Source organism: Anopheles nili, chromosome 3 (genome assembly GCF_943737925.1).
Source record: "Anopheles nili chromosome 3, idAnoNiliSN_F5_01, whole genome shotgun sequence".
NCBI lineage: Eukaryota > Metazoa > Arthropoda > Insecta > Diptera > Culicidae > Anopheles > Anopheles nili.
Window position 1 is genome coordinate 24,271,346 of NC_071292.1, and position 27,742 is coordinate 24,299,087.

At 48.1% G+C, this 27,742-nt stretch overlaps 2 protein-coding genes across 2 annotated transcripts in view; one reads left to right on the forward strand and one right to left on the reverse strand.

The window, feature by feature from the left end:
* Positions 1 to 2,434: 2,434 nt before the first annotated feature.
* LOC128725138 (dedicator of cytokinesis protein 11) overlaps positions 2,435 to 27,742 on the reverse strand; it is a 70,563-nt gene continuing 45,255 nt past the window's right edge. Inside the window, exons 2-12 of the mRNA XM_053818859.1 lie at positions 14,337 to 14,453; positions 13,946 to 14,244; positions 12,713 to 13,610; positions 7,838 to 8,528; positions 7,508 to 7,761; positions 7,085 to 7,423; positions 3,621 to 6,743; positions 3,412 to 3,558; positions 3,123 to 3,333; positions 2,751 to 3,045; positions 2,435 to 2,672 (exon numbers count right to left, since the gene is read on the reverse strand). Coding sequence (XP_053674834.1) covers positions 2,435 to 2,672; positions 2,751 to 3,045; positions 3,123 to 3,333; positions 3,412 to 3,558; positions 3,621 to 6,743; positions 7,085 to 7,423; positions 7,508 to 7,761; positions 7,838 to 8,528; positions 12,713 to 13,610; positions 13,946 to 14,244; positions 14,337 to 14,453 — 6,612 coding nt within the window. The remainder of the gene's footprint in view (positions 2,673 to 2,750; positions 3,046 to 3,122; positions 3,334 to 3,411; positions 3,559 to 3,620; positions 6,744 to 7,084; positions 7,424 to 7,507; positions 7,762 to 7,837; positions 8,529 to 12,712; positions 13,611 to 13,945; positions 14,245 to 14,336; positions 14,454 to 27,742) is intronic.
* On the forward strand, positions 10,631 to 12,506 carry LOC128725141 (UBX domain-containing protein 7). The gene is made up of 2 exons (XM_053818862.1): positions 10,631 to 10,697; positions 10,818 to 12,506. The coding sequence occupies exon 2, from the start codon at positions 10,818 to 10,820 to the stop codon at positions 12,420 to 12,422; it is 1,605 nt and encodes a 534-aa protein (XP_053674837.1). The 5' UTR covers positions 10,631 to 10,697; the 3' UTR covers positions 12,423 to 12,506.

Genomic DNA, 27,742 nt, shown 5'->3' on the forward strand with positions numbered 1-27,742 from the left:
GCGATACCACTTGTGCACAGAGAAAAGCTCAGCCCGCTGGAAGCAAACCACAAATAACAACGGTACAAACGCGCGCGCAGGTTACACGCTAAAGCCGCGAAAACAGTACGATAAGAAACGTATTTTCCTTAAATGTTGCGCCCCAGGTTTAACAACTAATGTTACTCATAATGATATACGTCATACTCTAGTTGGGAAAATTAATAAGTGCATAGCGTCGGGCGATTAGGGATACGATCATGGTGTAACAGCAAGAGAGAGGCATCAATAAAATAGATTTCTGTGCGTACAGACTCATCAATGGTTTTGACTAGCGCAGGGCTGCGACATTCATTGGGCGATCATCGGAATTGGATACAATTCGTATTATACAGCTTCATCTACCGTTAGTGTCGTAGGTGAAGCGACAGAATACAACACCCGCGGCAGGATATCACTCTGAACGAAGGATTCATAAATAAGCATTTTAATATACGGGCGCTACTATGTTCAATCAATGCATTTACTAGCTCTCCGCTTCCATTGTGGATTACACAATCAACCTATATACCTCTAAAACAACGATTATTGTTGAGTAATGCATCGTTAAGAATTAAATTATGGATCAATACCAAATGTACACCTAACTAAGCGCTAAACGTTAGAACGAAAACGACAAAGCGTGGCCGTCCGGCTACACGTTGCCACGTGCGGGCCAACAAGGATGTCTGGCCCCACGAGGTCGCGCTTGGGCCGGATCAACCACACGGCTTTTCTGGTGTTTTACCTTACTGTCTCGTGAAACTGGAACCGCTGGTACGAAGTTTCACACCTGTGTTCTATAATTATAATCTATTCGTTTTAAAAATGGTGGGGGAAATACTTTCCTGTAACGGTGTAGGTGTGCAGTTGAAGGTGTAGGCTATGATAAGATATAAGAACGGGATGTTAAAAACGGTGCACAGATTCCTAAATGTGTGATCGTTCAATAGAGATTCAAGAAAATTGAGCCACTCTTCTAGTGGGGGCAGTCTTCGACCGTAGTTTGTATAAAACCGGGTAAGCTTGTGTATAAACGGTAAAGATGTTCTATATTGTAGATAGGAAGCATTGTGAGCATTCTCTCTGGTTATTGAGCGAGCTTAGTGAATGATGTTTTAAGAATGTACAACACATATTGTACGACAAACATGTAACGGGTGTAAAGTATATGAGCGCATTCTTACAAAGAATCATAATAGACCTTAATTCATCGCTACAATGCACAATCTAATTGTCACATACAACAATCAAAGTAGAACATACAGAAAATTATTACATATTATACATAGACAGAAAACTGACCGCGCTCCAGGGAGGCGGTGCCATTTCTGGTAGATCCGACTCCACAACTAATCATCACATAAACGCACAAATAACTCCTAGCTATTAATTGCGTTCGCTGAATGATCCAGGGTGTAGAATCCCCCCTGTTTTCGTTCCGGCGAGAATATTTACATAAAAAACAAACATGCAATTCCACTAAAATGGCTTCATCAGCACTTTGCGTTTGCGTTCCATTCTTCTCCTTTCGTTCCTTTCAATTACACAAATAGGACCACAAAAACTGAAACTAAGTTATGCGAGGTAAGTTCCAATTTGAAAAGTCTAAACTGATCGCGGCTCGCACGAAACGCAAGGACGAATACGTCCCAGGACGCGCGCGCGATCCGTACGATCGTTTGAGCATTTTCTCGTAAAGATGTGAATGCTTTTAATTAGCGTGTTCTACTTAACTCTTTCGCTATGTCGTTCCCAAAAGGGTGCCTTTTTGCGGTGTTCGGTGTGCGTTTCCAAAGTTTGAGATTCGTTTTCAACGATATGGTTGTTGCTTTTGTACGATTTTTTTTTGTGTCAAAAGGGAAACATTGTAACAGTTAATTCTTTTTTTGAACAACTCCCGCTAAGCGGTGGCCAATATCATACAACTTATGGTAGAGCAATTAGCAATTTTGAGTACGTTTCGAGTGAGGATGTTTTGTTTCCAAAGAAAGCAACAGCAATATCGGTCCGTTATCTAGATGCAACAATAAAGTTTAACTATTCTCTTCCGTGAGGCAACGATGCAGGTTCTAGAATGTTAGTGATAAAAAATTGACGTCTACTTTGTAGAATTTTGTGAAGCATACTGTAAAAGTTTTCATATTTTTGTGGTATTTCACTTGTTTGAGCGCAAACACAGCTGCCCTCGGGTTCATGTGTTTGCTGCCCTTTTTTCCTCGGTTCTTGTATTTGTGAGTGGGTGTGTGTGTGTAAAAATGTGTGCTAATTGGAAGGAAAAAACTCTATCCTACTTCCTTTTCCAGATTCATCTTCCTACACCAGTCAAATATCCCTTGAAACCGAACTTGTTTGGTTCTCATTGAGGGAGGTGATAATTGTGCAGCAAATCTAGCGCCCGGAACCACGGACGATCTTAGGCCGTGCTAGAATTGGTTGGGGCACCACTAATGGCACTGAACAGCGCCAAACTGTGCCGATGGGCATTGTTGTTTCCATCGTCCAACGGGTATACGATCTCACCCAGCAGATCGGTCAGAGCCGAGCAGAGGTTTTCGTAGTTCTCCTTGAGAGCGTTGTGGTACTCGCGCTGATCGGACGAAATCAGATTGGCATTGATTTGGAGTACCGTGAAGCAGATTTTGATGAAATCCCTAAAAAAACACACAAAGAAACATACACGATTGTAATCCATATCCAGTGATGTTCCAACAATGTTACAATCCACCTACCTAAAGACCTCCTTCAGCTCCTCCACCTTATCGAGCGGATACTTCCTGGCGCTTGTTTTGGCCGGATCCAGAAAAGCGGACGCGTACGCCAACGGACCTGCGTTCACCGTGACTGCAACACTGCCCTGCAGCCGTAGTTGCAGCTTCTTCAAATCGATCGGACCCATAACGATCTCCTCCAGCTCGGCGATCTTTGTCTGCATCTCATCTATTGCCACCTCGATCGGGCTGAGCTCGTGCGATTGCCGGTCGCGAACTGGGATACGTTTCAAAACGTACGGGAAGCTGTGGAGAGCTGAAAGAAATCGCGAAATGAAAAACATACTTGAATTTCTGACTGCAACCGAATTGCATTCCCAGTTTTTTACTTACTTGTCAAAATGGTTCGTCGTTTCCACTGGTCCTCCACTGCTCCGTGGGCGCCTCCGGAGGTAGTAAACGGTGTCTCGTACATGAACGTGTCCACGTCGTGGTTCTGCTCAAACTCCGTTGGCCGCATTTCCAGCTCGTCCTTGCAATAGTAGGGAGTCACGTGCGTTACTTGAATGTAGGCAATCTTTGGATCCAGAGTCGATTGATCAACCTAACGTAGATGAATTATTTGTAGTTATTAAATATCGTTTTGGAAATTGACTTTCTCTATCCAGCTCTTAATACATACCGGTGCGGAGTCCATCATAATTTTCACATTATCCGCCCCAAACTTGTCCCGGTACTGCTTGTGCAATCGCTCGGAAATCTCACTCAACGACGTCACTTTCGGCTCTTTGTAAATGTACTCCACGCCATTTTCTTCCTCAAAGTACATCTAAACGATAGTTAAAAGCGTTTTAGTACCGGTTATGCCGGACGTGGCCACTTTGTACAAACCTGACTGAAGAAAATCACTCGATAGAATCGCCCCAGAAGCCGCTTGCCGGACTTGTTGAACTCAATCACACGATTGTATGCCTGCGTCAGGTGTTCGTAGCACTGCGTCAGCCCGTGATAATCCCGCCGGGACTCGAGAATCGGAATAATCAACCGATACAGCTCACCCAAACACTCGAGCCGCTCCGCACGGTCCAAATACTCCGAGCATTCTTTCAACCGCTCGAGCAAGAACTGCTCCGTGTACTGCGAGTCCTGCGTGCCACTGTCTAGCTTTAGTCCTTTTTCATCCCGCGGAATGTTACGCGAGATGCGTGCGAACGATTCCGCTCCCGTCGCTACCGCACAGCAACCCTTCAGCTTGAGGTACTCCGAAACCAGGGCGGCAATGTGCAGATAGCAGCAGGCCGCTTCCGAGATGTTCCCATTCTGCAGGTGATTGTTGGCCATCGTCGTCAGCCAAGTCTGCCGGAGTTCCGGTGTCGATGCGTACGAGTTGGCCAGTGAGTGTTGCAGCTCTAGCAACCGTTCCGGATCCATGTGGTGCGCTTGCATTTGTGCCGTCGCCATGAGCACGGTACGAACGCGACGCGTCAAGTCCTTCACCTCCATCGGGAAGCCAGTTCCCTTCATCGCCTTGTCGCTGCTCGCGTAGTTGTTGATCGTCGAAAGTGACTCCTGGAAGCGTGCGTTGTTCAATCCGATCACGTTGCCGATCATCTGCGACACGGATATGATCACCTGCAGGTGTACGCGCGTGAGTCCTTTTCGGCCGCTAAACTCAAAGTTACTGCGCATCAGCAGGTACAGCACGGCACACGCTTCCTGTCGCAGGCTAGACAATCGACTATCACAGCACTTGAGCAGCTCGTACACCAGCTGTCCGCACAAGACGGCCGTTCCCTTGAACAGCGCCTGAGAGAAGTTGTTGATGAACGCACGCAACGCCGCAAACACGTGCTTCGAAAGCGACTCCGACTGGCCGAGTTGCAGGAAACGCAAGTACACACGGGCTATTTTGGGCAGGACCGTGCCTTCCAACATCGAATCACGAAACTGCACCGAGTAGAGTCCCATGCAATCGAGCACGATCAGCCCGATTTCAGTTGCTAAGTTTGACTCATACAACGCTTGCCTCAGGCGTAGCGTTTCTTCGACCAGGTTCTCCCGATTGCCGGTGTGATTAAGCGTTCCGGATTCGAACCCAGATTCGCTTCCGTTGGTAACGCTCGGTGGGAGTACTCGCGCTGGTAACGTGCTTGCTTTGGCGGCTTTGCTGGTCTTCGCATCACGCCCATTCTCGCTCGGTACTTGAACGTGCTTCTTGCCCACGTACCGGAAGTACAGCAGACACAGATCGAGCACGGTGAAAAACTGGACCGTTTCACTCTCGGTGCAGTTGTGCCACCACGCGATCATGTGCTCCGACGACAGGTGCTTCACCACGAACAGGAAGCTGATCAGCAGGTCTTTGGTTTCCGTGACGGAAAACTTGTCCGTCCGCTGGATGATGGTGGGCTGGGTGACGCTTACCGAGCGCGCATGGCTCGGTCGGGACGAGTTGGCACAGGATTCGTTGAAATGGTTTCTAATCACCACCGTACCGTCCTGGGACAGCGTGGAACACTCCGAGTTGATCGAGCTGCTTGAATGGCCATTAGAAAGTGGTGCTGCTTGGCCGGCGATCGCCGCCAGGAAGCTCGTGTCCTTCAGATGCAGTGACGATCGGATGGGACTTGTGTACTCGATGAACATCGTCACCCGGTTCGAGCGGGACTTTGGCGTGCTTGTCTGTGAGGTAACCGTCGAAGGAATCGTCGCCGATGGCAGCGTTGGCAAGGAATCTCGCCCAAACACGTAACTGCTGCTGCACGAGATGCGATTCGTTCCGAGGGTGTCGTGTTTTCCTTTTCGATCCACTCCATCCGAAATGCGGGACAGATTCTCCAGCACAATTCCCAACCACGGTACGTATAGCATCGCCAGACGGTTCTGTTGGCCTTTGTTCTGGTAGCGCTCGTCGAGGTCATGTTTCGCAAGCAGCTCCTTCAACGTAACCAAACCCATCCGCCGGATGTGACTTACCTCGTTCAGCGAGCTTTTGACCTCCTGCAGAAGGATACCAACGAGAAAATGCTGCCGGCAGTACTCCTCCGAGAGACAAAACTGCTGCAACAAATCCGGAGCGCGATTGGCGTTTGGTGTCAACAGGAAAGGCAGATTCAGCGGCACGTAGTGTTCATGGGAACACACCTCACGCAGGAAACCAAACTTGTACTCCTGCAGGACACGCGAATCACCCGGACCCCAGCGGTCCATGTACAGCCGGATCAACCGAAACACAAACCCACGGTCCATGAACGAGAGACATCGCTTCACGAACACCGACAGGCTCTGGTTCAGCTGTTCCGTCTCCATCGGGAGGTCCTTATGGCGTGAGCTTATGTACGGGACTAGCACCTGAAACAGTGCCTCGATGCGGTTGCAAAACTCCTTCGGAAACCGCTCGTTCCGTTGCATCTTGATGCGCCCGGTTGAGAGCAAATACTGCGCCATGCTCTTCACGATCACCTCGAAAAAGATGCCGGAAAACTTCATGAACTTGTTCACCAGCAGGAAGTCGGTGTTGTTCGGGTGGAGCAGCGTTGGCAGATGGCGACACAGCTCCCCGTGGACCGTGCTCACGTTCTGCGACGTTGGTGAACATCCGTTCACGGGTTGGCTGTCGATTCGGTACACAAATTTAACGTACGCCATTAGCAGTTCCTTTCGCTTCGCTTCTTCTGCGACCATGTGGAACAGGTTCACCAGTAGGCGGATGATGTTTAGCCCCACTTCCTCGTTGTTCGTGGCGACAAGCAGCGAGAAAAGCTGGTTCAAGATCGTCGGCAGGAAGGTGATGAGCGAACCGATCTGGATGGCATGGGCTGCCTTAAGGATCTTGCACGTTTCCGTCGTGTTTGGCGGAGCGATCGTTTTTGAGTGCTCCAGTAGCCGTTCGGCGTGCAGGAACAAGTTGTGCAGATGCTGATCGGTGGTTAGTACGGTCGAGTCCAGTCGTAGACTGACGGTAAAGATTGGCCGCTGGTTGTCGATCCACTGCACATCCGGACCGGCATTCTGCTAAACGAACGGGGAACGGTTTGTAGCGGGTGGGGCAGAAAGTGGGATGGATTCGAGTGGAAAGTGAAGACAAGATACACACAGACATACACAGACACCACATGCGTACAGGCAGAGCGAGAAGAGGGAAGAGAAACATACAGATGGAAATAGGTTAGATTTTTCTACCGAATGTTAATGCAATGGTTTGCGCTGAGCTTGCGGAACTGATCTCGTATTCGCAAATGCGCAATGTATTACGGTTAGTACGGTTAGCATCTGTTGAGTTTCATGCAATACCATCACCTCATGATCACCCATCAGAATACCCGCCTTGATACGATCAACCCAATGACACTTACCCCTCTTCCTAGACCAAGTGGCTGGATCGAGAGATATCCAACTGGAAGTGTAGCCGCCACCGGCAGACACTGTTCGTCCACGTTGATCTTGCCCTTGGCAAGCAGTGGTAACCACGCGAACCCTACGAGCATTTCGGTGCTTGTGGTCGTGAGGTCCTTTTTCTTCGCAATATTGCACGACACGTGGAAAAAGGAAAACAGCAGATGATGCTGCGGTGTAATGTTGATCGGAAGGCGCAATTTGATCTCCTCGTACCAGGTAGGACTGGTGTTGTGGTGCAGCACCGGGCAGGACATTTGCGAAACCAATATCTCCTGACCGGGGCGACCGTAAATGCACTGGAAGGGCGTAAAGAAAAGGATAAGGTTATGCCACCTGGGCAGAGAATTGAGAAAAGGTTTGAGCTCCAACGCAACACTTACTTCGATGGACTTTGCGTCGGCCGTGTCACTGTCGCGAAGTTCAACGATCACGGCCAAATTCCGGGCACGGGAGAATATTTTTTGGCTATCGTAATTCAGCTGCAGCGGATAGAGAAACAGGTGGTTAACGAAGTGGACGAACGGGTGAAGGTACTGTTCGGAGTTGTTGGCGAATTCCGTCACTTCCAGCGTTGGATCGGACGCGGCTGGTACTGGGAATGGGTTCAAGGGTACCAAACTATTTGTAAGGCAATCTGTAACGCGATAAATAGAACAAAAACTTTAGCCTCAACCTCCACTGGCAGGGTGTGCTTTTGCATTGGTACGTACTATTGGGCAGTTCGTTCAGCGCTTCAATGTAAATCTTCAATGAACCGGGTATCACAGTTAGTTTGCTGAACTTGTCCGGTTTTCGGTACTCCGACAGCAGCTTCAACAGTTCTTCATCCTTCAGCTTCGCACCCTCTTGACGGTAGATGGCGGGGAACTCGTACGACGTATCCAAATCATTGCTGTACAGCTGAAACAGCGGTCTGGCGGCCCATGCAAACGGCATCCGGTAGTGGCCGCACTTTTGTGCGTACTGCTTGAACGATTTTTGCAACTTGCACAGTACCTTCGGATCTTTGGTAGTCTTCAGGTATGGCTCGACCGAAGGATTGATGGCACCCTGCAGAATCTTGTCGATACGTACGACGATGAATATGTCCGCGTGCGGAACGGTAACGTTAAAGATGGCCTGTTTGGCACGCGCCAGCCACTCTTTGGTGACCGCGTCGGAATGTAGCTGCAGGTCGTCACTGGTGTCACACTTCGCCCGGCCTGGTTTAAGAGTGCCATTTCCGTTTTGATGGGCTTTGTTGACCGCCTTTGGTGATGCACAGAGCGGTCGTTCGCTTTTGCAACTTCCAGTTAACAGCTCGCGCACGTGGTCTTTGTTGAGGTCGAAGTGAAAATTTTCGCTCAACTTCCGGCCTGCCCTAGCATCGTACAATGCTACACTGGTGAGGTATGGTTCGATCTATGAGGGATTGGAGAATAAAAGAGTGTGATAAAGTGTATAAAGGACAAAAGTGCCTAAAATCATAGTTTTGCAAGTATAGTTGCTTGATGCTTAAATATGCTAGCTATCGATAATTATCAACTATATAAAAGTTCTTATATCGGGTGTAAACTCCATGGATAATTGGTAAATAAATATATGTTTTGATTCGAGAATGATTCGAGTAAAAGAATATTACACAGCATATTAAGGCAATAATCCCCGAAAATACAAAAGGCAAAAAGTCTTATAATATATTGTAAATCGATCCCTAAAAACTGTACAAAAGTAATAGCTTACTGTGCAAATATCTGTCATAGAGATTTCAGATTGATTATATAGTGTGGAAATATGAAAAAGCATAAAAAAGCAAACGAGGCTTACAACATAGTTATGCAAGCATAGCTGATTTACATTCAAATAAATATCGTTCTTTACAACCGTATAAAAGTAATGGCAAAGTGTGAACACATTCACCGATTTTTATGTTGAAGGAGTTAAAAACGATATTACAAATTTACGAGCATAATTACACGGGCTTGTTGGCGATTTGAATGTTTCAAACGGCTTATTATATTGTTTAAGAAATGTATACCTCCTTTAAAAATAATAGTAGACTAAATTCAAATCATTCGTTTGTACGAATGTGTACAAAAATTTGCAATTACAATAGAAAATTTAGTGTAATAAATGATACATTTCAGGTAGATTTAGGTAGTTCGATTCTTATTAAATCATTATATTAAGATTTTCTAATATAAAATGAGATATAAATTGTAGAATCAGCGGGAAAAACGTGACGGAAGCATGAACGCCATTTTTCGCGCGCAAACGAAATGTCAAGCTGTCTGATGGAGCAGATTGTTCACGGTATAGTGATGGCAATTCAAAATATAATTCCTATTATAATTTTATTCCAAATATCAAATAAGTTAAATTGTACTCAATTCAACGTAAAATTTAGCTAACAAACATATTTTCATAAGATACAATAATGGATAATAAATGTTTATTTTTTAATCGTCATGCGTGTGAAAAAACTCCTAGTTCTGACATTCGGATCGGATTGGTTCACTCTTTGGCACTCGGATCGGACTAGCGCCACAAGCACATTGAATCCAGCGCTTTAAACATAGCTCGGCTGTCAAACGAAGCTGACAGCTGCATGTTCTGAAACAAAATTGTTTCGAAAGGTTTTCGCCGCATCGGAGTCGGAAAATCGTGGAAATCTGTTTGTTTTCCGATTGTGCAAGTATTTCCAAAGACGCGCCGTAAAATAGCGCTGTCCAGTGCGTTGCATGAGCGAAGCAGTGGATAAAAGTGCATGGAAACGAACTAGTTCTTTGCTTGCACAAAACAGCACTTTGGGTTCTGATTCCATTAGCCGATCAGTCCGCTTTTTCGTTGAAAAAACACCAAGTATTATTTTTCGTTATTAAACTCATAGGCAAAAAATGAGAAAATAGCGTCGCCTATCGAGTTTAACATCCATCGGGAAGTGTAAAAACGCTGCAAAACCCGACGGAGTGTAAGTGGCAGAAGTGCACCAACAAAGTGCGTCCTTTCCTTGGCGCTAAAATCCGGAGAGTGGTGGAGAAATTTTGTGTTTTTTGGTTTATGTTTGTGTAACCAAATCGTGAAAATAAATGTTTGCTCTAATGCCTGTGGTGATTTCTTCTCATCGCACCACTTTCTGCCAGTCGATCGGAACCATTTCAAGGTGCAATGAATAGTGGATTTCATCTCTGTCGGTACGCTTGTGGCGACGCAACGCTTTGAACGATTCGCGCGCGTGCTCCATACATTCACCATCCGGCGGTGCGCGGTTCCGTCGGCAGTAGAGTAATATCGCATCGGCACTTCAACGGTGCAGTGGGTTTTTTGTGCATGAGTGGAATAGTACACAATCGTAAAAAAGTACACCAAAATATCGTCTAATGCAGTGTTTTGCTTGTCGACTGTGAACGTTTACCCGCTCGAGAAATGATTGAATCGCATGGAACGGTTAACTCCAAGGCGTGAACAAAACATCGGATGATTGTTGTAGCAAGCGTGTCCTTTTCGAACCCGAAAATAACTAGTTGGATCGAACGCTACGTTCTCTACGAAGCAGTGCTCTCTACAAATTAGGAATCCTTATCAAACGCGGTAAGTACTTGCGGTTATTATGACCTCCTTTTGGCAAACGTTTTTCTCTTGCTTGTGCAAGATGTACGGTTCTTCTATGGCTAATTTCCTTCTTCTATTGTCTTATGATTCCCATTTCAGATGGCTAACAACGATAACGTTAAAGCGCTCACAGAAATCACTGGGCTCAAAGACAACCAGGCGCTAAACCTGCTCACAGCGTACAATTACAATCTTGAGGCGGCGATAAACGCCTTCTTCGAGAACCCGGAGGGTATTCTCAATCCGGAACCGGCCGTTGTGATCGATGACGAAGACAGCGGTTCCGGGCCGTCGTCCGGTTCGAATCGTAATGCTATCGCCAGCGACGACAACGTGCGCGCTCCTATACCTCGAAAGACGGAGATCTTGCTGCCGCAGATTGAGGTGAACCGGGCCCGGTTGGGTAAGCGGCGTGGGGCCATCATCACGGAGGTGCCGTTCCGGAATTTCGAGCTCGAGGGACGCATCCAGGAGCAGATGCTGATGCAGCAAGGGCAGGGCCCATCGGCTAAAAAAGTGACTAGGCTCGAGGCGCTGTTTATGCCGCCATTCGAGATAATGTTTTCTGGTGGGTTCGATCAAGCGCAACGGCACGGTAACACGGTTGATCGGTGGCTGCTCGTCAACCTGCAGGATGATCTGAGCTTCAGCTGTCAGACGTTGAATCGCGATCTTTGGTCGGACGCGCGGTTGAAGGAGTTTATGCGGATGCATTTAGTGTTTTGGCAGCAATCGAACAAGACGACCGACGGAGCTAAGTTTAAAGCATTCTACAAGGTCCATTCGGAGCCGTACATCGGCATGATCGACCCGCGGACGGGCGAGGAGGTGCGGAATATGTCCAACGTTGACCTCTCGCCAGCGCGGTTCCTCGACGCGTTGAAAGAATTCATGATCGAGAGCAAATCGCCCCACGGAAAGGAGATCAACGTGAAAATGGAGTACAAACTTGGCATGGGTCCGTCAACATCCGCGAACGGGTCCAAAAGTTTGGCTCAAAGCAGCGCTGCAGGAAGCAGCGGTCAGAGCAGCAAACTCCCCCAACCCAATACGACGGAGGTCGCTGGATCGAGTAAAAACCGATGGTCCGCAGTGATCGACGATGACGAGGACGATTTTCAAGAGATCACCGACAGTGAGAGCGATAGTGAAGAGAACGATCGATCTCGACCAGCTGGTGACAACAAAAGCACCAGAAACAAGACCGCCAAGGATGATCCCGTACCGACCACATCAGCAGCCGCGTTACCGGTGAGACAGAAGGATGTAGAAGACGACCATGCCAAAGGCTCAAACAGCTCAAAGGATGAAGAAATCCAGGAGAAACAGCCCTGGGAAATGGAAAAGTCCGACATTCGGAACTCGTCCGAAGACAGTGCTGTTTCCCCGGCGAAGGCGCTCAGTTCCGACTCAGAGTCCAGTTTGGTGCCGGATCAGAAAACGAGAATCCTCCTGAAGATGCCTGGCAACGTCACGGAACGGTTATTTTTCCGGAGCACACGCACACTCGAGCAGGCGATGGCAAAGCTGCGTGAAAAGTACGACAAGCATTTTCACCCTCGGGACAACGGCAGCGTTGCAGTGGATGTGCGATTTTTCTGCCAGGCCATTAAATCAGATCTGTCTTCGCTCGATCCCCTGAAAACGCTGCTCGAGCTGAAGATTCACCCGAACGCTGTGATCCACGTGACTACGGACGACTAAATTCAGAATATCAAAAGTTCCGCTGATAAGATAAACACGATTCCAATCAATGATCCTTCCTAGGTTTCCTAATCCCTGCCTCCCAATCGGTCCTCGCTTATTGTAAAGATGTCACTACCATGTGAATGGTTGAAATTAAGTGTACCATTGCAAATAAATTACGTTTTAGAATATCTCTACGTTGTGAAATGTGTTTCTCGTATGCTCGTTTGGAAATTGTTGCTCGGAGATGAGAAATCAATCAAGCAAAGTACACAAGTAGATGAGAAATTAGGAAAAGAAAACCATACCTGACAGAGTGGTGCATCGGATTCCGGTGGAGAAGGTCCATCCACGCCATCGATCGGTCCAAGCAGCCGGAACCGCAACGAATCGCACTTTATCAGGATGCGCTGCCCAAACTGCAGCCGGTACGGTTCGATAAATGCCTCCGATTTGCTCAACCCCGGACCGTTTGCCGGGCCACCGGGCGTGGAGATGGCTCCCCTTTGTCCCACTGTGCCACCTCCATTACCCTGCTGGAGGTAGAGTAGCTGTTGGCCACCGAATAACCGCTTTCGGTTGTCTCGCCGCGCCAGCGCGATCGATTGATCCGTCTCCCGGGCGTACCGGTTCAGCTGCGGGTTCATACTTTGCTCCAGTCCTTTCAGTGTGCCGTACTGCATCGTACTCGGGCTGGCCGGCATGAGCGGTGCGGCCGCACGCTCCAGCGACGCAACCCGCTTGTCCTCCTGCAGCTTGTTCTGTTGCAGCACGGACGAGATCTTCCGCAACCAATCCTCCATCTCCATCTCGTCATCGGCCGCCAATGTGACGGATTTTCCGTGCTGTCCTTCGTTCATCTTCATGCGTAGCTCGAAACAGAAGCGACCTTTCTTCGGATTCGGTACGACCTCGGTGCAAAAGTCCATCACGATGGTCGCCTTCGCTTCCGCCTGTTTCTCGTCCTTGTGCAGCTCGAGGATGTACGTGCCATCGATCTCCTGGCGCAGATAGCAGTACCGCTTTTTGAACGATTTCGAGCCGATGTGGGCGAACATTCGGTCCGAGTTGGTGTCCGGACCCTTGAACAGGTAGCCCTGTTTAGCGATCGTGTCCGCCTGCGAGCGGGTCATCTGCTCATCCAGTCGGTCCGGATCCGTGTCCACCTCGTACACCTCCTCTTTGAGCTCCTCCGAAGGTGATATTCTGTCGTGAGTTTCGGAAGAATAGTCCATTAGGGGGTTTAATTTGGAAAAAGTGTGTAATTTGACGAATGGAAAAACAAAACTGACAATTTAAAAAACACTCCCATTGATAGGCTGCTTGATTTGTCGTCATTTAAGGAAAGGGATCAAAGCATGCCATACTGATGTCAATTCAATGAATTTGAGGTAGACTTTTTGAATTAAAATATTGCCATCAACCGGTTGGTCATGGCTTGCTCCAGTGGGCCGTGCAATCGATTGTGATCTGCTGAATTGTGGGTTGATATCGCAGAATCGGAGCACACGTCATACAAAGAAAAATGGGCGACACCTTACCGTGGCAGCTCGTAGCACGTCCCACCGTACTTGCTGTACTTGTATTGGATGAGGTGGATCGGTGAGTCGTACGTGTGCAGCGCCTGGCGGGTGAGCAGCAAACCGCCACCGCCCGGGACGCCGGAACTGGCCGTCGACAGGGACCGATTGAAGGTTGGTGTTCCGTTTTTACTGCTCGACGCGGAACCGCTTTCGCTGCCACGCTGCTTGTTGCTCGACCCGTTGGTGGACACCGCCGGTGGCGCATGGCCAGGAATGTTGTTGTGCACGGTGCGATACTTCTTTGGCTGGAGGATCTCCTGCGAAACGGGAAGGATGGCCGGAACAAAAAGAGGGGGGCACACGTGAACGGGCTAATTTATGACGCGTCGGGCAACGGCCGCTTACTTACCGATACATCATCGTTTGGGTAGAGCAGCAGCTCGCGCTGGGGATCGTTCTGTATGAGTGTCCTGTTTTTCAGCACAAACGCCTCGAAGTCGATCGGCTCGACTATAATCGGTTTCGTCTGAAAAAAGCGCAAGAAAGAAAAAGAGCGTGAAGGAGCAATCCGTGTGGAAAAATCGAACGAACGGAGCAAGCATGCGGCTGATCGTAGGTTTAATTTAATTGAGCCCTAAAGGCGAATTTAAATAAAGTTTTCTCCCTCCCTTTCATTACACCGTTGTCCGGAGTTTTGCTTCGGTTTATTTTTTTTCTCCCTCCCTGCAAGCTTCGCAATAAACTTTCGATGGCTATTTTTTGCTGAAATTGGTGCATTTTCTTTGCACTTCCTGTGCCTCCACACTCTCTCGCCTGTGCGGTGTGCGTTATGGATTGCCGACGCCTGCAATGAGCGCCGTTTTTCTTCCGATCGCACACACGCAGCCACTGGTGGTGTGATCGCGCCCGAAACGAAACCGAGAGTATCATTAAGGCTCAAATTGAAAATCAAAAACCCCAGTGCGTAATAATTTCCGCTCTCGTGGCCCTCGCTAAAAGGTTTCCGAAAGGGTTTAGCTATGTGTTTTTTTGGTCTCATCCTTTGCAAAGGATCTCCGATGTGGCGACTGAAACCCGACGCCGATTACTTTCCCGCTTTGGACCATAATTTTCGCCCATCTAAAATCCGTGGCCAATTCTACGCCACCTAGCGGTCAGGGCCAGGGATCGGCATACAGCTCCACCGGACAACGTACGACAAATTCGTTCTTTGCTTTATTCGCACAGCTTCCCATTCTCGGTTGGAGTGGTTGGGTGATTATTTTCACCTTTGCTCGTTCGCTCGTTCCTCGACCGGCACGGGTGGATCAGATGAGCCATTTTCTCTTTTTTTTACCCCCCAATTCTTACTCAAGTGCATTATATTTAGCTCGCAGCCAAATCGATCAGCAACACACCGTGAAGGGGACGTGGAGAAAAAAAACACAGAGCCGAATAACAATAATGATAGTAATGATAATAACAAAAATCTACGCCATATACTACTTCGCACCGGGAATCCTCGCAGCGTGCGGTGCCGGGCGCATCCGGTGCATGGGATAATCGGAATTTCATCGCTGCACCAGCACCGAGAAGAGCTTTCTCTCTCTCTCTATCGGACCGGATCCCGAGCCCGGACCTGATAACGACGCGCGCTGGTGAGGGTTCGTCGCTTGGAGTCTTTCGTTTTGCGTTTCCATTTCGCTCGCTCGTTGCGATTCCCGTACCGTAGTTCGTCCTTGCGCCGTGCTAATTGTTCCTACAATGATGTTCATTATGGGGTGTGCAAGCGATCGCTGATTGCAAACTCGCGTCCATTCATCATCACGCTATCCGATCCGATCGATATTTTCGCTCCGCTGGCACCAAACTCGCGGCCGGCGAGGAATTGGTGCGGATCCCGCACGCATACATACGGCGGTTCGGTATAATCCCGAAACCGCATGCTAATAATGATGGTGATCGTAATGATTATTGCCGTGTCTGCTCTCACGGCCGTGTGCTCTCTGGGACGATCTCGCGATCGTATCGATCGACGGCGCGGGCATCGCAAGTATAATGATCACTCTCTTTGCACCGATTAAACTGATCGGCTTGCAGGGATCCTGCCACGGGTTGGGTGTGGGGACGAGGGAGCGTTATGTGTTTTTATGAGGTTTGATACCGGCGTTTAAGGGCTGATCTGTCGGTTCACGCGGCTTACGTGCTGGAGCGAACGATATCGGTCAACGCGATAGCGCATGAACCATCGTGATCGTTTATAAATCAGAAATGCGGGAAAAAAATAAAGAGATAAATACAAACAAATTCAAAAGGGCAAGCAAAACGCATGCCGAGCGTAAAAAGCTGAAATGTTTCAAAAGATCACTCAAAATCAGCGAAAAAAGGAATTATTTTTTGCTGACAGAAACATTATAGTCTAATAAGAGTGGAGATTTTTACATATGTAAAAATCAAATCAACTTTAGATGTTTCATATTGGATCACAGAAATGCATTTTTCATTTAAAACAGCACTAGATCCAGTTGCGCTTTGAATAGGAATATGAATGCATTCAATAGCTGTGGTTAGGAAACTGGTTGACTCTTCGCCGCTCTGCATTGTTCACGCATCAAACCGCAGTTAATAATCGTATAAAAACGAGTCAAATGTCATCACGTTCCCGGCAGCGTCGTTCGTCGTATACAATAGAGCTATAATTTTCATCATTTTTCCCGATATGCTAAACATACAGTGCCGCGCTGAAAACAAACCCGATGAAACGATAATTGCGGGAAATTAAGAAAGCAGAAGAGCCCGTAATTGATTCCCATCCCCTAATTTGAGGATCGATCGATAGGGCGAGTGACAGTGAGTTTAATTTCTGCCACGCCTGCCGCCGAATTGGAACGGCCACTTTCCCATGAATAACGCAATGAACCGCGACGGTACCAAGGAAGAAATGGGCAAAAAAACGACGCACGTGGGTGGAGAGCGAACGATATCGAGCCCGTTATGAAGTTTCACAGGTTTTTCTTGGGTGGAGTGTTTCATTTTTCTCATTCCACAAGGGTTTTCCACGCGCGTGCAAACGCATTCCGTTTGCATGTCATGCTAGCACCGCATCAGTTCCGTTGACAACTGTCACGAAGTAGTTGGTTGAACGCTAGGAATTAACCCTTCGTACCATTGGGCTGGCACATTCTTTGACAGTGTCGAATGTTGGGTTTAACCGCTGGAACAGAGGCCCGGCAACGGACGTCTTGCCAGGTTGCAATTAGTTACGCCAGGTGGTTGCATAACTCAGGGAAGTCTTTATCTCGAACCAACCGGAGGCATGTGTGGTTTGTAATGCATGTGTGCATTCGGTTGTGCGTGCGTGGGAGACACATTTCATAAGATCGTTAAGAAGAGGCTCGGATGACGCTTCAGGTAGCATATAATTTTAATTGTGGTGTTTATTCGCATTATAATATTGAAAAACAATTAACCACAATGTATAGTACTTGGTGATAGTAAGCGATCGTACAGCTCCTACTTAATAAGGCGACTATAATGTAACGCCACCATAATTAGGAAGAGTCTAACATGACTTTCAAAATTGAAAAAATGTAAAGTAAGGCCAACTTATTTTTGGACAACCAAAAAGATTGTCTTCATGTTAGAAACTTAAACAAGAAGCAGTAAACAATGGCCAGCTAAATCAGTATTGTACTATATCAATTGCCTACTAATTCTCTATTTAAATAGCTCCTCACGTATGTTGTGAGCAGGATTCGCCCCTTCACGACACGGCACGCACTGACAATTTTTCATCCCTACCCTTGAGGGTTGCAATTTTCTTAAATTATCCTTCCACACTTTGCCTACCATCTGTTGCGCTTTCGAAGACCGCACGACCTTTACTAGAGCTCGCGGAATGGCGCCACCCCGGCAACACATTGTTTCATGATAGAGAGAGAGAGAGAGAGAGAAAAAGAAAGATCAACAGCATGTTGAATAATTTCATCTTCACACAGAAAACGCATGACGCCTGTGGCGTGGCGGTTCAATAGTCCATTAATAGATCGGGCCAATATTTTCCGCCAAGAGATCGCGCTCTCCTTGCGATTCCTTTACCGAGCGGTGGTGGAAAATTATGGTCCATTGTTTTTTTTTGCCATTCGATCGCGGTTCGATCGTTCCCGCCATTGCTTCCTAGGAGCGCTTTTATTAAATTGTAGCGCGAACCAGGTGGAATGATGCTGCAGGGACAATAGCTCCATCGCGTGTTCCAGTTCCGAAGCACAGAATTTCACACGCATTCAACGCAAACGAAAGCTCCCCAGCAACTTGCAGGATGCTCAGCATGATCCTCGGCGCCGCTGCACACAACGCCTCAGCCATGATTGCACCAATTTAGCGGCGAATAGTTACGCTTTTGTGTAGCTTTTCTCCACCTATTCCAGGAACGTGGTGCCGCGAGAAAATGTGTGGAAAAATATTTTATCGCGCCAAATCGACCCGCGTGGAGCCACAGAACCAGTGGAACGTCCTTTGACTGCGTCAATGTCCTGTTAGTGGTGGCAACCCTCCCACTATTCCACCCCACGATCCACTTCGCCTTCACTCTTTTGTTTGCAGATTATTACTGGAGCTCCGATCTCGAGGTGCGTTGTTTTTCTCCACACCGTTGTGTTTTTTTTTTAACTTTTTTTTCCTTTGCTTTTAATTTGTTGCTCTCCCATTGCCCTTTCCGACGATCCCGTGGCTGCTGTTTTCGGTTCCTTTCGGCCCTTTTTGTCAACCGCGATCGCTTGCCCTACGCGACCGATCTGCATTCGTTGCGGGGCAGCGGAAAAAAGACGAAGCGGATGAAAAGACCACACGAAAGAAGGGAAGACAAAAAAAAATCGCAACCCTGCACAGGGATCGGAGCAGATTCACCGTGGCCACAAAATGGTGACGTTGCTTTTGCACCCAAAACTTTAACGATCCCGCGCAGTTGCACCTCTACGGTGCATGAAAAGGGATGCAAAAAAAAACCCCACACTGCACGTGTACCAACGTTCGCTTTGCTAGCCAACTAAATGTGATTTGTGTGAGTGTGTTTTTACTCCATTTTTTGTTGTTGTTGTTGGTCGTTGGCCCATCCGGCTGGAACCCAACCGGCGAAAGAGAGGCGGCCGGTCATTCAATATTTATGCTGCATAAATTCATTTGAATCAGCACGGTATGATGATGATGCTGGCCGACGCTGCGCCTTTTTTGTCCGGCCAGCCTGCGTGCATTCGTTTTTACTTTTTCGCTCCTTCTCTGCAACCCTCCGTCCGGGGTTTGCGCGGCCGTATTGTTGTCGCCCTGTGGCGAGCCGCCGCGCTTCCCATTGTTGGTTTTTGGTGGCGGCGAAGGATCAAGCGAGCCAGCAGCACACAAGGGCACCTTTTCCCGGGTCCCACGTGCTTCGTCCGTTACCGGGCGGGGTTTGGCACCTCGCCGGATCGCATTGTGTGGTGCTCGCGTTTTGCGATCAATTTTTGGTGATCTTGTGCGGTTGACGCTCCCCCGCTTCACTCATCACCCGCTGGCACCAGTCGCTATATTTACTTGAAAGAAAGCAAAAAAAAAAAACCGTCAACCTTTACCACTTCCTGGCCGGGGGCACTTAAGGTGAGCCCCGAGCGCTCGGTTCAAGTTTTTCCGTTTCTGTCATCAATGGTGAGGGTTGCATTCGCAGAAACGCGCCCATTCTAAACGGCCAGCCAGACCCAGGGCGGACAGATGCATCGATGCACACCGGGGCTCAGCGGATCCCGGGGGCCCATTAATCTTGCTTTTCTGCGAGCGAGCCCGTTCTGGCGAGTGGGATCTTTCCCGGAGTTAACGAGAAAAGCTGCTGTTCGTTGGGCCGAAGGGGCACAGGATATACGTTGTTGCGTTTTCATTGTTGGCCAGCGCAGATTGATTGTAATGGAATTCAATTTATGATTTCTCGGGGAACTAACCAGCCCGGGGATGATACCGGGATCGGTCGTTTCGTTCGCTTGTTTGTTCCCTTCTTTTTCCGACCCGCTCAGTTGTGTCGGCTGATTAGCATTCGAAAGTGCAATCGTGATCTGACCCGACTCGGCCGCTGAGCCCAAGGTTTGGGTCTCCTTGGACCCGTTGGCCAGCGCCGTAATGCAATTCGTAGAAGCACGTACCGAGTTGAGCCCCCCCGCAAGGACATCGAGAAGGGCAGACCGCCACAAAGGTAACGATAAAGTGCGCACACAGCACAAAAAAAAAACGAACCAAAATGACAGCAGGAAAAGTTTGAGAGATGAAACCAAGCCGACAAGGCAGGAAAAGTCCATCACCAGCCGTTCCTCTATCGGATGCTCCCCGTGTGTGTGTGTGTGTGTTTGCGTGTCAACGATGGCCAGAAAGTGGCCTCATCCTGCAAGAGAAAGAATGTATCCCGCTCCTGGTGGCGTCTTTTGGAGCGGCGGTGTGTCAAAACGATCGGTGGATCATTTTTGCTACCATTTTCGAATCCATTTCGAAATCACCCTCTGCCCGACCGTTGGGTGACCAAACGGGCTGGTGCTCCCGCTCCGGTTGCAAGTTTTGATTGACATAATGTTGCTTTAATTGATACTTTGCATACGGAACCCTCGGACGATCGCCGTGCGTCGGGGGAGGACGTGAACACCGAAGACAATAGCTACGGAGCGGAAACGAGCGTGCATTTTGATGAGCGGTAAGATGGGAAACCGATGCGGGAAAAGCCTTGTTGTTGTTTTTTACTCTTTTTTCCAGCCGGTTTTACCACAATATACATCAACGGCAGTGCACGAGAGTGTGATTAAATCAGGCTGCGGAAAGTTGCAGTTTGCTCGGAGCTAACGAGGCTTATTAATGGACCTGCAACGGATGTAAATGGGTGTTTGTAACAACGAACCATTTATGTCTTACAAAAAGGAGCCGATGCACTCGAATTCCCGAATCGAGAACGGATATTCTTTCTTTATAGGGTTATCAAAAAAAAAAACGCGACTTATTTAAGGCTCAAAACAACCAACGAGGTAATTCCGTAGAGACATCCGTTTGACGCCTTTTCTCTGAACAATCCAACGCTTAACAGCTTCTCCCGTACGATCCATCACGTACGACTGCAGGGCTTTTGGCTGCTGTATAATTTTTGCTTCTTTCCCAGCCCCGTACTGAGGGAAACCGTACAGCGGCACCTAAAAATAAATGAGGTTAGATTGGTTCTCACAGTTTGCACTCTCCACCGCGCGATGCGAAGGCCCGCCCGAGAATCAGAACCAAAAGTACAACAAAGTGTCATTAATAAATACATATGAAAAGAGCTTGCCGTTTGCGCGTTATGAATATTAATTGCTCGCCCGTCCTGCCACGGATCCTGAACGTTGGGAAACACTCCCCCTTCGGTAGCCCGCGAAAGGAACGCACTTTCTTCGCACGATCATTAATATTTTATGCTCCCGCCCAAGCGCCCAAGCCGTTGTTTTTGTTGGTCGCGCAAAAATTAGCGGATCGTGTTCTTTCGCCACCTCCGAGGCTTCTGCTTCGCGTGTGCGGTTCGCCGGTCAGCGGATTTTCGATTGGTATGTCGTTGGCATCCGCGAGTCATTTGGCGTGGTGCGGCGACAACACGCCGGCTGCAGCTGCAAAGGAGTTCAGCTTTAAATTATCAATCCCTTCCTCTTCTCTACGATGGGCTCCTTTACCACGCTTCCAGTCGCCCTGTGTGGTTCGAGCATGCCGAGTCGATTAAGTCGACCGTCCCGGAGAAGGGAATCAATATTCGACTGCAGCGTTTCGCTGATTGACCGCGAGCAGACAAAGGTGAGTGGCATCGCGCGAAAGAAAGGCGCAATCGAACGAGAGGCGCAATCGTGCAAGAGCCGTAATTTTCACCGCATTTTGCATGCACTTTTGATTGATAAACATTCAATCACATTCCATTCCCGGCAAGGCGAGCGCACAATAATGCTAATGAAGCGGGTTGGCTTTCTCTTCTCACTTATTCCTTACGCCCTCCGACAAAACAATCGAGGATGTGCCCGCTAGTATGCTTCCCGCATGGATTAGAGCGCCAGCAGCACCCATTCTTTCCAGCAGCTTCGCTTAATTGGAACGTACCCGCGTGAGGTGCGGAAAATTCCTGCGAAAACGCCTTCGGAAAATGACGATCTACGGCTATCACGCGCGGGTCGTGCACAAAAAGGGCAACATTTCGCTGGCCTCGATGCGATCCTGCGGCCCGATCATAGCCACGTGATCGAGGTGCGGCAGCATAATTGCGATATCGTGCGCGCAATCCGACCGGCGTGGGTAATTAGCCCAGGCCCGATGCATAGATGCGTGATTTACGGTCCTCGGGGCCGATTCGATGCGGCCAGCGATGATCGGTCGGTTGGTCAGCGTTTTCCCTACCGGCGGTTGAACGTAACGATCAACCTGATCGATCGATCGATCAATCCACTCGTTGGCGTCTATCAAGGTGTATGGGACGCTTGAGCGAGACCGCTGAGCGATACGTGAACGATCGGTTGGAGTGCGTAAATTAAATGATATCCGATATGGCATGATCGTCGGTTCGGTTCCGATCATGGGTGCTTTATTGCGGTTAATGCGTCCCGCCGGGAAAGGAGTCCGCTAGTTGTACAATCGAATCGAGGGCTATAATTAAATTTCCGTATCCGAACTGTGAGTGGTTGAGATTGAAGGCTGCATGCAAAAATAAGCTTTCGTAACAAAAACACGTTGAAAAAATGGCTACAAGATTGATACTGACAGTTGAATTGTAATATTTCCACGAAAATGATCTTCTTATTTTGCGCACAAAGAACGATGGGTGGCGTAAAACGTGGCAAAAGCAAAGCAATGAAAATTAAGCAAACACTCAATAACACTTGCGAACGGTTGCCTCATATTAGACAGCAGCTTCGGTGCCATATAAAGCCACCAATCGGGATAAAAAGCAATTGGATCGGATCGAATCGATCGACCGATTTCATTCCCGACACCGTGTAATTATTGCCTCCCCGTCGGTAGAGCTTTTCCATCACATTCTTTCGCGCCCATCGCGCTTATGAATGCAGTTCCCAATCGCATCCCCTTCTGCGTCTCTTTTGCTTTCTCCACGCGCGCGAAGTGACATCCTCGAAGGGGTTTGCAATTATTGCACGCAGCGCGTACGTGGCCGTGTGATGGAATGTTAATTGATTTACACCAATCACGGTGCATGTGCGTTGTGCCGCTCACAATTCACAGCGGTTATTGCCTTCCAACGAGGCGGTTCCTTACCGGGATGCACAGAACCACATTTGGGAGAACAGGAAATCCATTCTACCATTCGGGATTTTTTTTTCTATAAATGTGACATAATCTACACCCGGTGGTGTGATTGCAGTGGAAAATGCTTCTCAAAGAGTGGTTCCTGCAGCACTTCTTGCTCGCGTGGTCGATGCGCGTGCTGTAGAAGGTGCGAAAAGAGCAGTAATTGCCGTCGCATCCGTCTTTGCTCCTGATCGACGGGAATAAGTGCGCGCGTCAGTGCAACAAAAAAAGAAAATCAATCTCAATCGATCGCGCGACCGCGTACGCACCCGGGGCTCCGAAGCTTTGTTCGCGATGCGGGAATTGAGAGCTGGTCATGCTGGAGAGTGTGGCAAACAGTTGTTAATTTCATCGTCCCTGTGGACTTCCGTACAAGACGCCGCAAAGGAACACGACAAAGCAATGTTGTTACCGCCGGCGGCTTCGAGGCAATTATACTTGCAGTCAATTAATCGACAGTGGTGAGATTCCACACGTGAGGAAACGAACACGATTAAACACGTTGAGGAAAGGAAACATGTTTGAAATTTAAAAGTAAAAGTACGGCACACTAATTGAAACAAGTTGACAATCGCGGTCTACCAAATGCAGCCACACTGAACAGGAATGATATTTATTTGTACAATAAACCGTTGATACATCTGTAACCAATTTGCTGCCCTGCTGATAACAGCTGGTTTATTTGATTTTGGAGGTATTATTCATAGCCCTTTCAGCTGAATTTGAACATTTCAATTGGATTTGAAGCAATAAACGCTAAACAAATACTGGCAATAAAATTGTCATTACCACTTACAACCACCAACTAAATGCGATAAATTATGATCCTCGCTGGCCATGCGACAATCGAATAAAATAACGCACCGTTAAAATCCCACCAGCCTTTTGGAGTTGTTTGTTTCGTCTGCCCTGCGACAGGTTCGCTTTTATGGTGCCAGGATAATTTATAAGCGAGTTAAACTTTACCGAATGCACAGTTGAAATGTCAACGGGTGCGACGCCCCAAAAAGCAGGCAAATCCTCAGTTCGACCTCCTGTGTGCAGTTGTTATTACCCGTCGTGAATCCGCCGGAATTAATGGACGTCAATTGAGCTCCATTCCAAGCATCCGTGCAGCTCGAATCATTAAATCCGATGACGGCTCGTGGATGGGTTTATTTGGAGGCTCTTAAACATATTTCGCAGCAGCAGAAACGCGAAGCTTCAGCAGAAATATATTGTGGAGAAATATTCACCATTTACTAAACATAATTCAATATAAATTCAAATAGATTAGCAGTATAAGGATTCCAGATCCTGTAACAGTGTATGATCTTTTTTCTCTATTTCTCATCTTATATCTAGGATATAAGTTACATTTGACAACAAATGAATTAATGTTTCAAATTGAAATATTGAAAACTAAAGCAATTTAATAAGGGAACACTAACATTCTACATCTTAGTGGTTTGTTTGAATCCATAATATCGTTCAACCCCTGCCAATTTATCGCAAACGCTGCTCTTGTAGCTTTCGATTTGCGAACGAAAACGCATCCACTGGTCGATGCACAATTAATCCGCGCAATAATTACGCCCACTATTCTCGCACGTTGCCACCTTCGCGTGCTGCCAAATCGCCCCAGGATTGGTAGCTCGAGCAACGCGCGTAAAGCAATGAAAATTTTCGCAATTTCGACACTAATGGTGAACACAAATATCAACCGCAAAATCTCTCATTTCTCTCCGTTTCTGGCACTGTTCATGATCCGGTTTTCTTCGTGGCGCGGGCCAACCCAACTGCTGGTGTGCAATGGACAACGCGCGTAGGAGTTCGAGTGCGTAAGGACTATACTGCATACAAAACATCCCCATCGCACAGCGGCAACAGCCAGAGATTCAGCGATCAGCACATACAGAAAAAGAATCACCCTCGCGAAAGCCATCGACAGAAACGAGACGAAAATAAGTGCGGCTGGAACGCAACAAGAAATAAAAGCCAAAACCTCGCACACATACGGCGGCTCCATCCGAAATGGCATCTGCCGGGAGCGAAACAAAGCTGAACCCGACACGCGGCTGGAGCGAGGGTCGTAAGATTACGAACTCTTGCGGCCATCATCACCCCAGCAGCAGTCGAGGAAATGATCACGATCGTGAAATCTCAGCTTCACGCGGCGAACGAGGTCCACAGTCCACGAGCAATTGCGCACCCTTTTGTTTGCGTTTGGATAAAAGGGGCGCACTTTGGCGGCCTGGCCCGGATGCGGACAGGGTCCTCGAGGTCCCTGGGCCCGCTCAACAATGATTACGACGATGATCGTGATGATGCCCGTCGTCGGGCTCGATTGTCCTCGTGGGTACGATCGTGGGGTCATAGGGAACCGTCCTGGGGTGCTGTCGCAAAGGGTGCCCGGATTTTATGCCGATTCGGGTTGAAACGAGCCGCGTACAGTGTGGTTTAATTTTTATCCTCCGACAAAGGACGAAATGTCGACAAAAGGATCTTTTTGATTTACATGCTAATTTTCATTCTACATAAATAAATTAAATTTTAATTTAAAGTGAACAGAACTCAAAACCGACAGTTGAAAATCTTTATTCAAAAATAAACAACACCTTATTAATGATTGGTCAACTACAAAAAAAACTGAAGAGACACAATCAACCGGCCAGCTGAACAGGCTCATTCTTCGCACATGTGTTTGTGCATGTGCTTTTGCTGCTCGAGTGCGGTACTTCCTTTCCGTCCAACAGAAGGGCAAGCTACACGAGTGAAGAACACTTCGCTAAATGCAACAGATAAACAAGGCAACTCCGCCCTCGGTTCCTGCCCACTGTGGTTTTTGTGTGTGTTGTTTTACGTTTCCTGTCCGCCCATCGTCGTCGTCGCCATCGGCCACGCTGCCATGCACCGAGTGGTGGGAGAAGTTGACGGGCTGGTTGGTTGGACGTGGAGCCTGTTAATTCGGAACCGAACGGCGTCCTGGTTAGTCCTTGTGGACAGCTTGGCCAATCGAACGTGAAGGATGTTTATAAGTGAAAGTGTATAACAGATTGGTATGTTTATCACTTGGATATTTATGAAAAATACAATGTTTTATCGATTTTCAATAATGAAAAAATGCATTGATTTATTTTTAGTATTTTGTAATAAATTCAAAAATTTGTATAAGCCTTGACGGAAGGAAAAATGTCAATTACTTTAAATTGTATAAATTTTTACAAATAATATATTTTAAAAATCTGCATAATGCAAGTGGCATCCTAATTGGTACCATTAATTTCTGCATATTTTCGTACGATCTGAACGTATGATCGTAGCCACATGCATGCTTCTCCTGACTGCAACGGATCCACTTCAAACAATGTTTTCCCGAGAACAATAAAGCCTTTGCGCTGCACAATTACGGCACGTACCCGTGGAGCGGCTTATCAGATTTAGACCGCATCCTTCTCAAGTCGGCACACGCTCTCTCAAACGCCAACAACGGCCACACCAAAAACACACACACAACACAGATGATCACCGCAGATAAGCCCAGCGTTAGCGCGGAAGCCATTGTCGAATCCACCAGACGACGCTCGAGCCGACGCAATCCTGGGCGTCCTGGAGATGGAGCTTGTTTAGCGAATCGCTCGCCCTGGCACCCGAGCCCGGAGGTTGAAAAAGTGAAAGATCAACCGCGAAAACCAGCCCATTCACGCGGGACCCTCGATACCCTGGGCTCGATGTTGTCGGCTTTTTCTCGCCCTTACGAAGATCCTGCGAGAAGGCCTCGATACCCCGTCGGACGGCCTGCTGCATATTAACCCGGTGATAAATGGGCTTCGGCCCAAGCGCTAATGTGCAACGCCCATTCAACGCCCAGGAAACGTCGCTGTCTTATTTTCTTGTTTTATAACTACAGCCACAGAGCAAAAAGAGGGAGAAAATATATATCGATTTCTCCGCATTGCCACCGCCATCCGGTGTTCCGGAAATTTCGGCCCTTTTTCACCCCATCGAGTGTGCATGGGGTGGGGCCATCGCAATCACGACGCCAATTCGATTTACTTCGATGAGACTGGAAGGTGCCACCGGTGAAACCACGAGCACCTGAATGGCCCGTTTCAGAAGAAGGATGCTTCAGCTCGAGACGACACGGCGAAGAACGGAATCTACAGTGCTTACCAAAGGTAGGCAGCACCCAAAGAAATGCGTTTATAAACGCGTCTTTTTTTAATTTACTTAACAACTGTCACCGTTCTACAGAGTTGCTCCATTTTTGGACAGGAAAAATCCACAATCGCGATGGCTAACGACGGTGCAATCACGCTCACGGGACACTCCACTTATTCCGTCACTCGGCCTGCCCGGGGGCTAGGCCAATTGTGTCGCCTCTTTCGCGACCGTTTGATATCCTTGCCGACCAAGAAATGCCCGTCAATCTAGCCTCAGCGTGCCGGGATGCTTATCGTAAAGATTGATCACTTTTCAGCAAAGGAAGGCAGCGCAAAAAAAAAATCAGCCAATCCAAGCTCGAACGTGCGATCTGCGATCTGATAA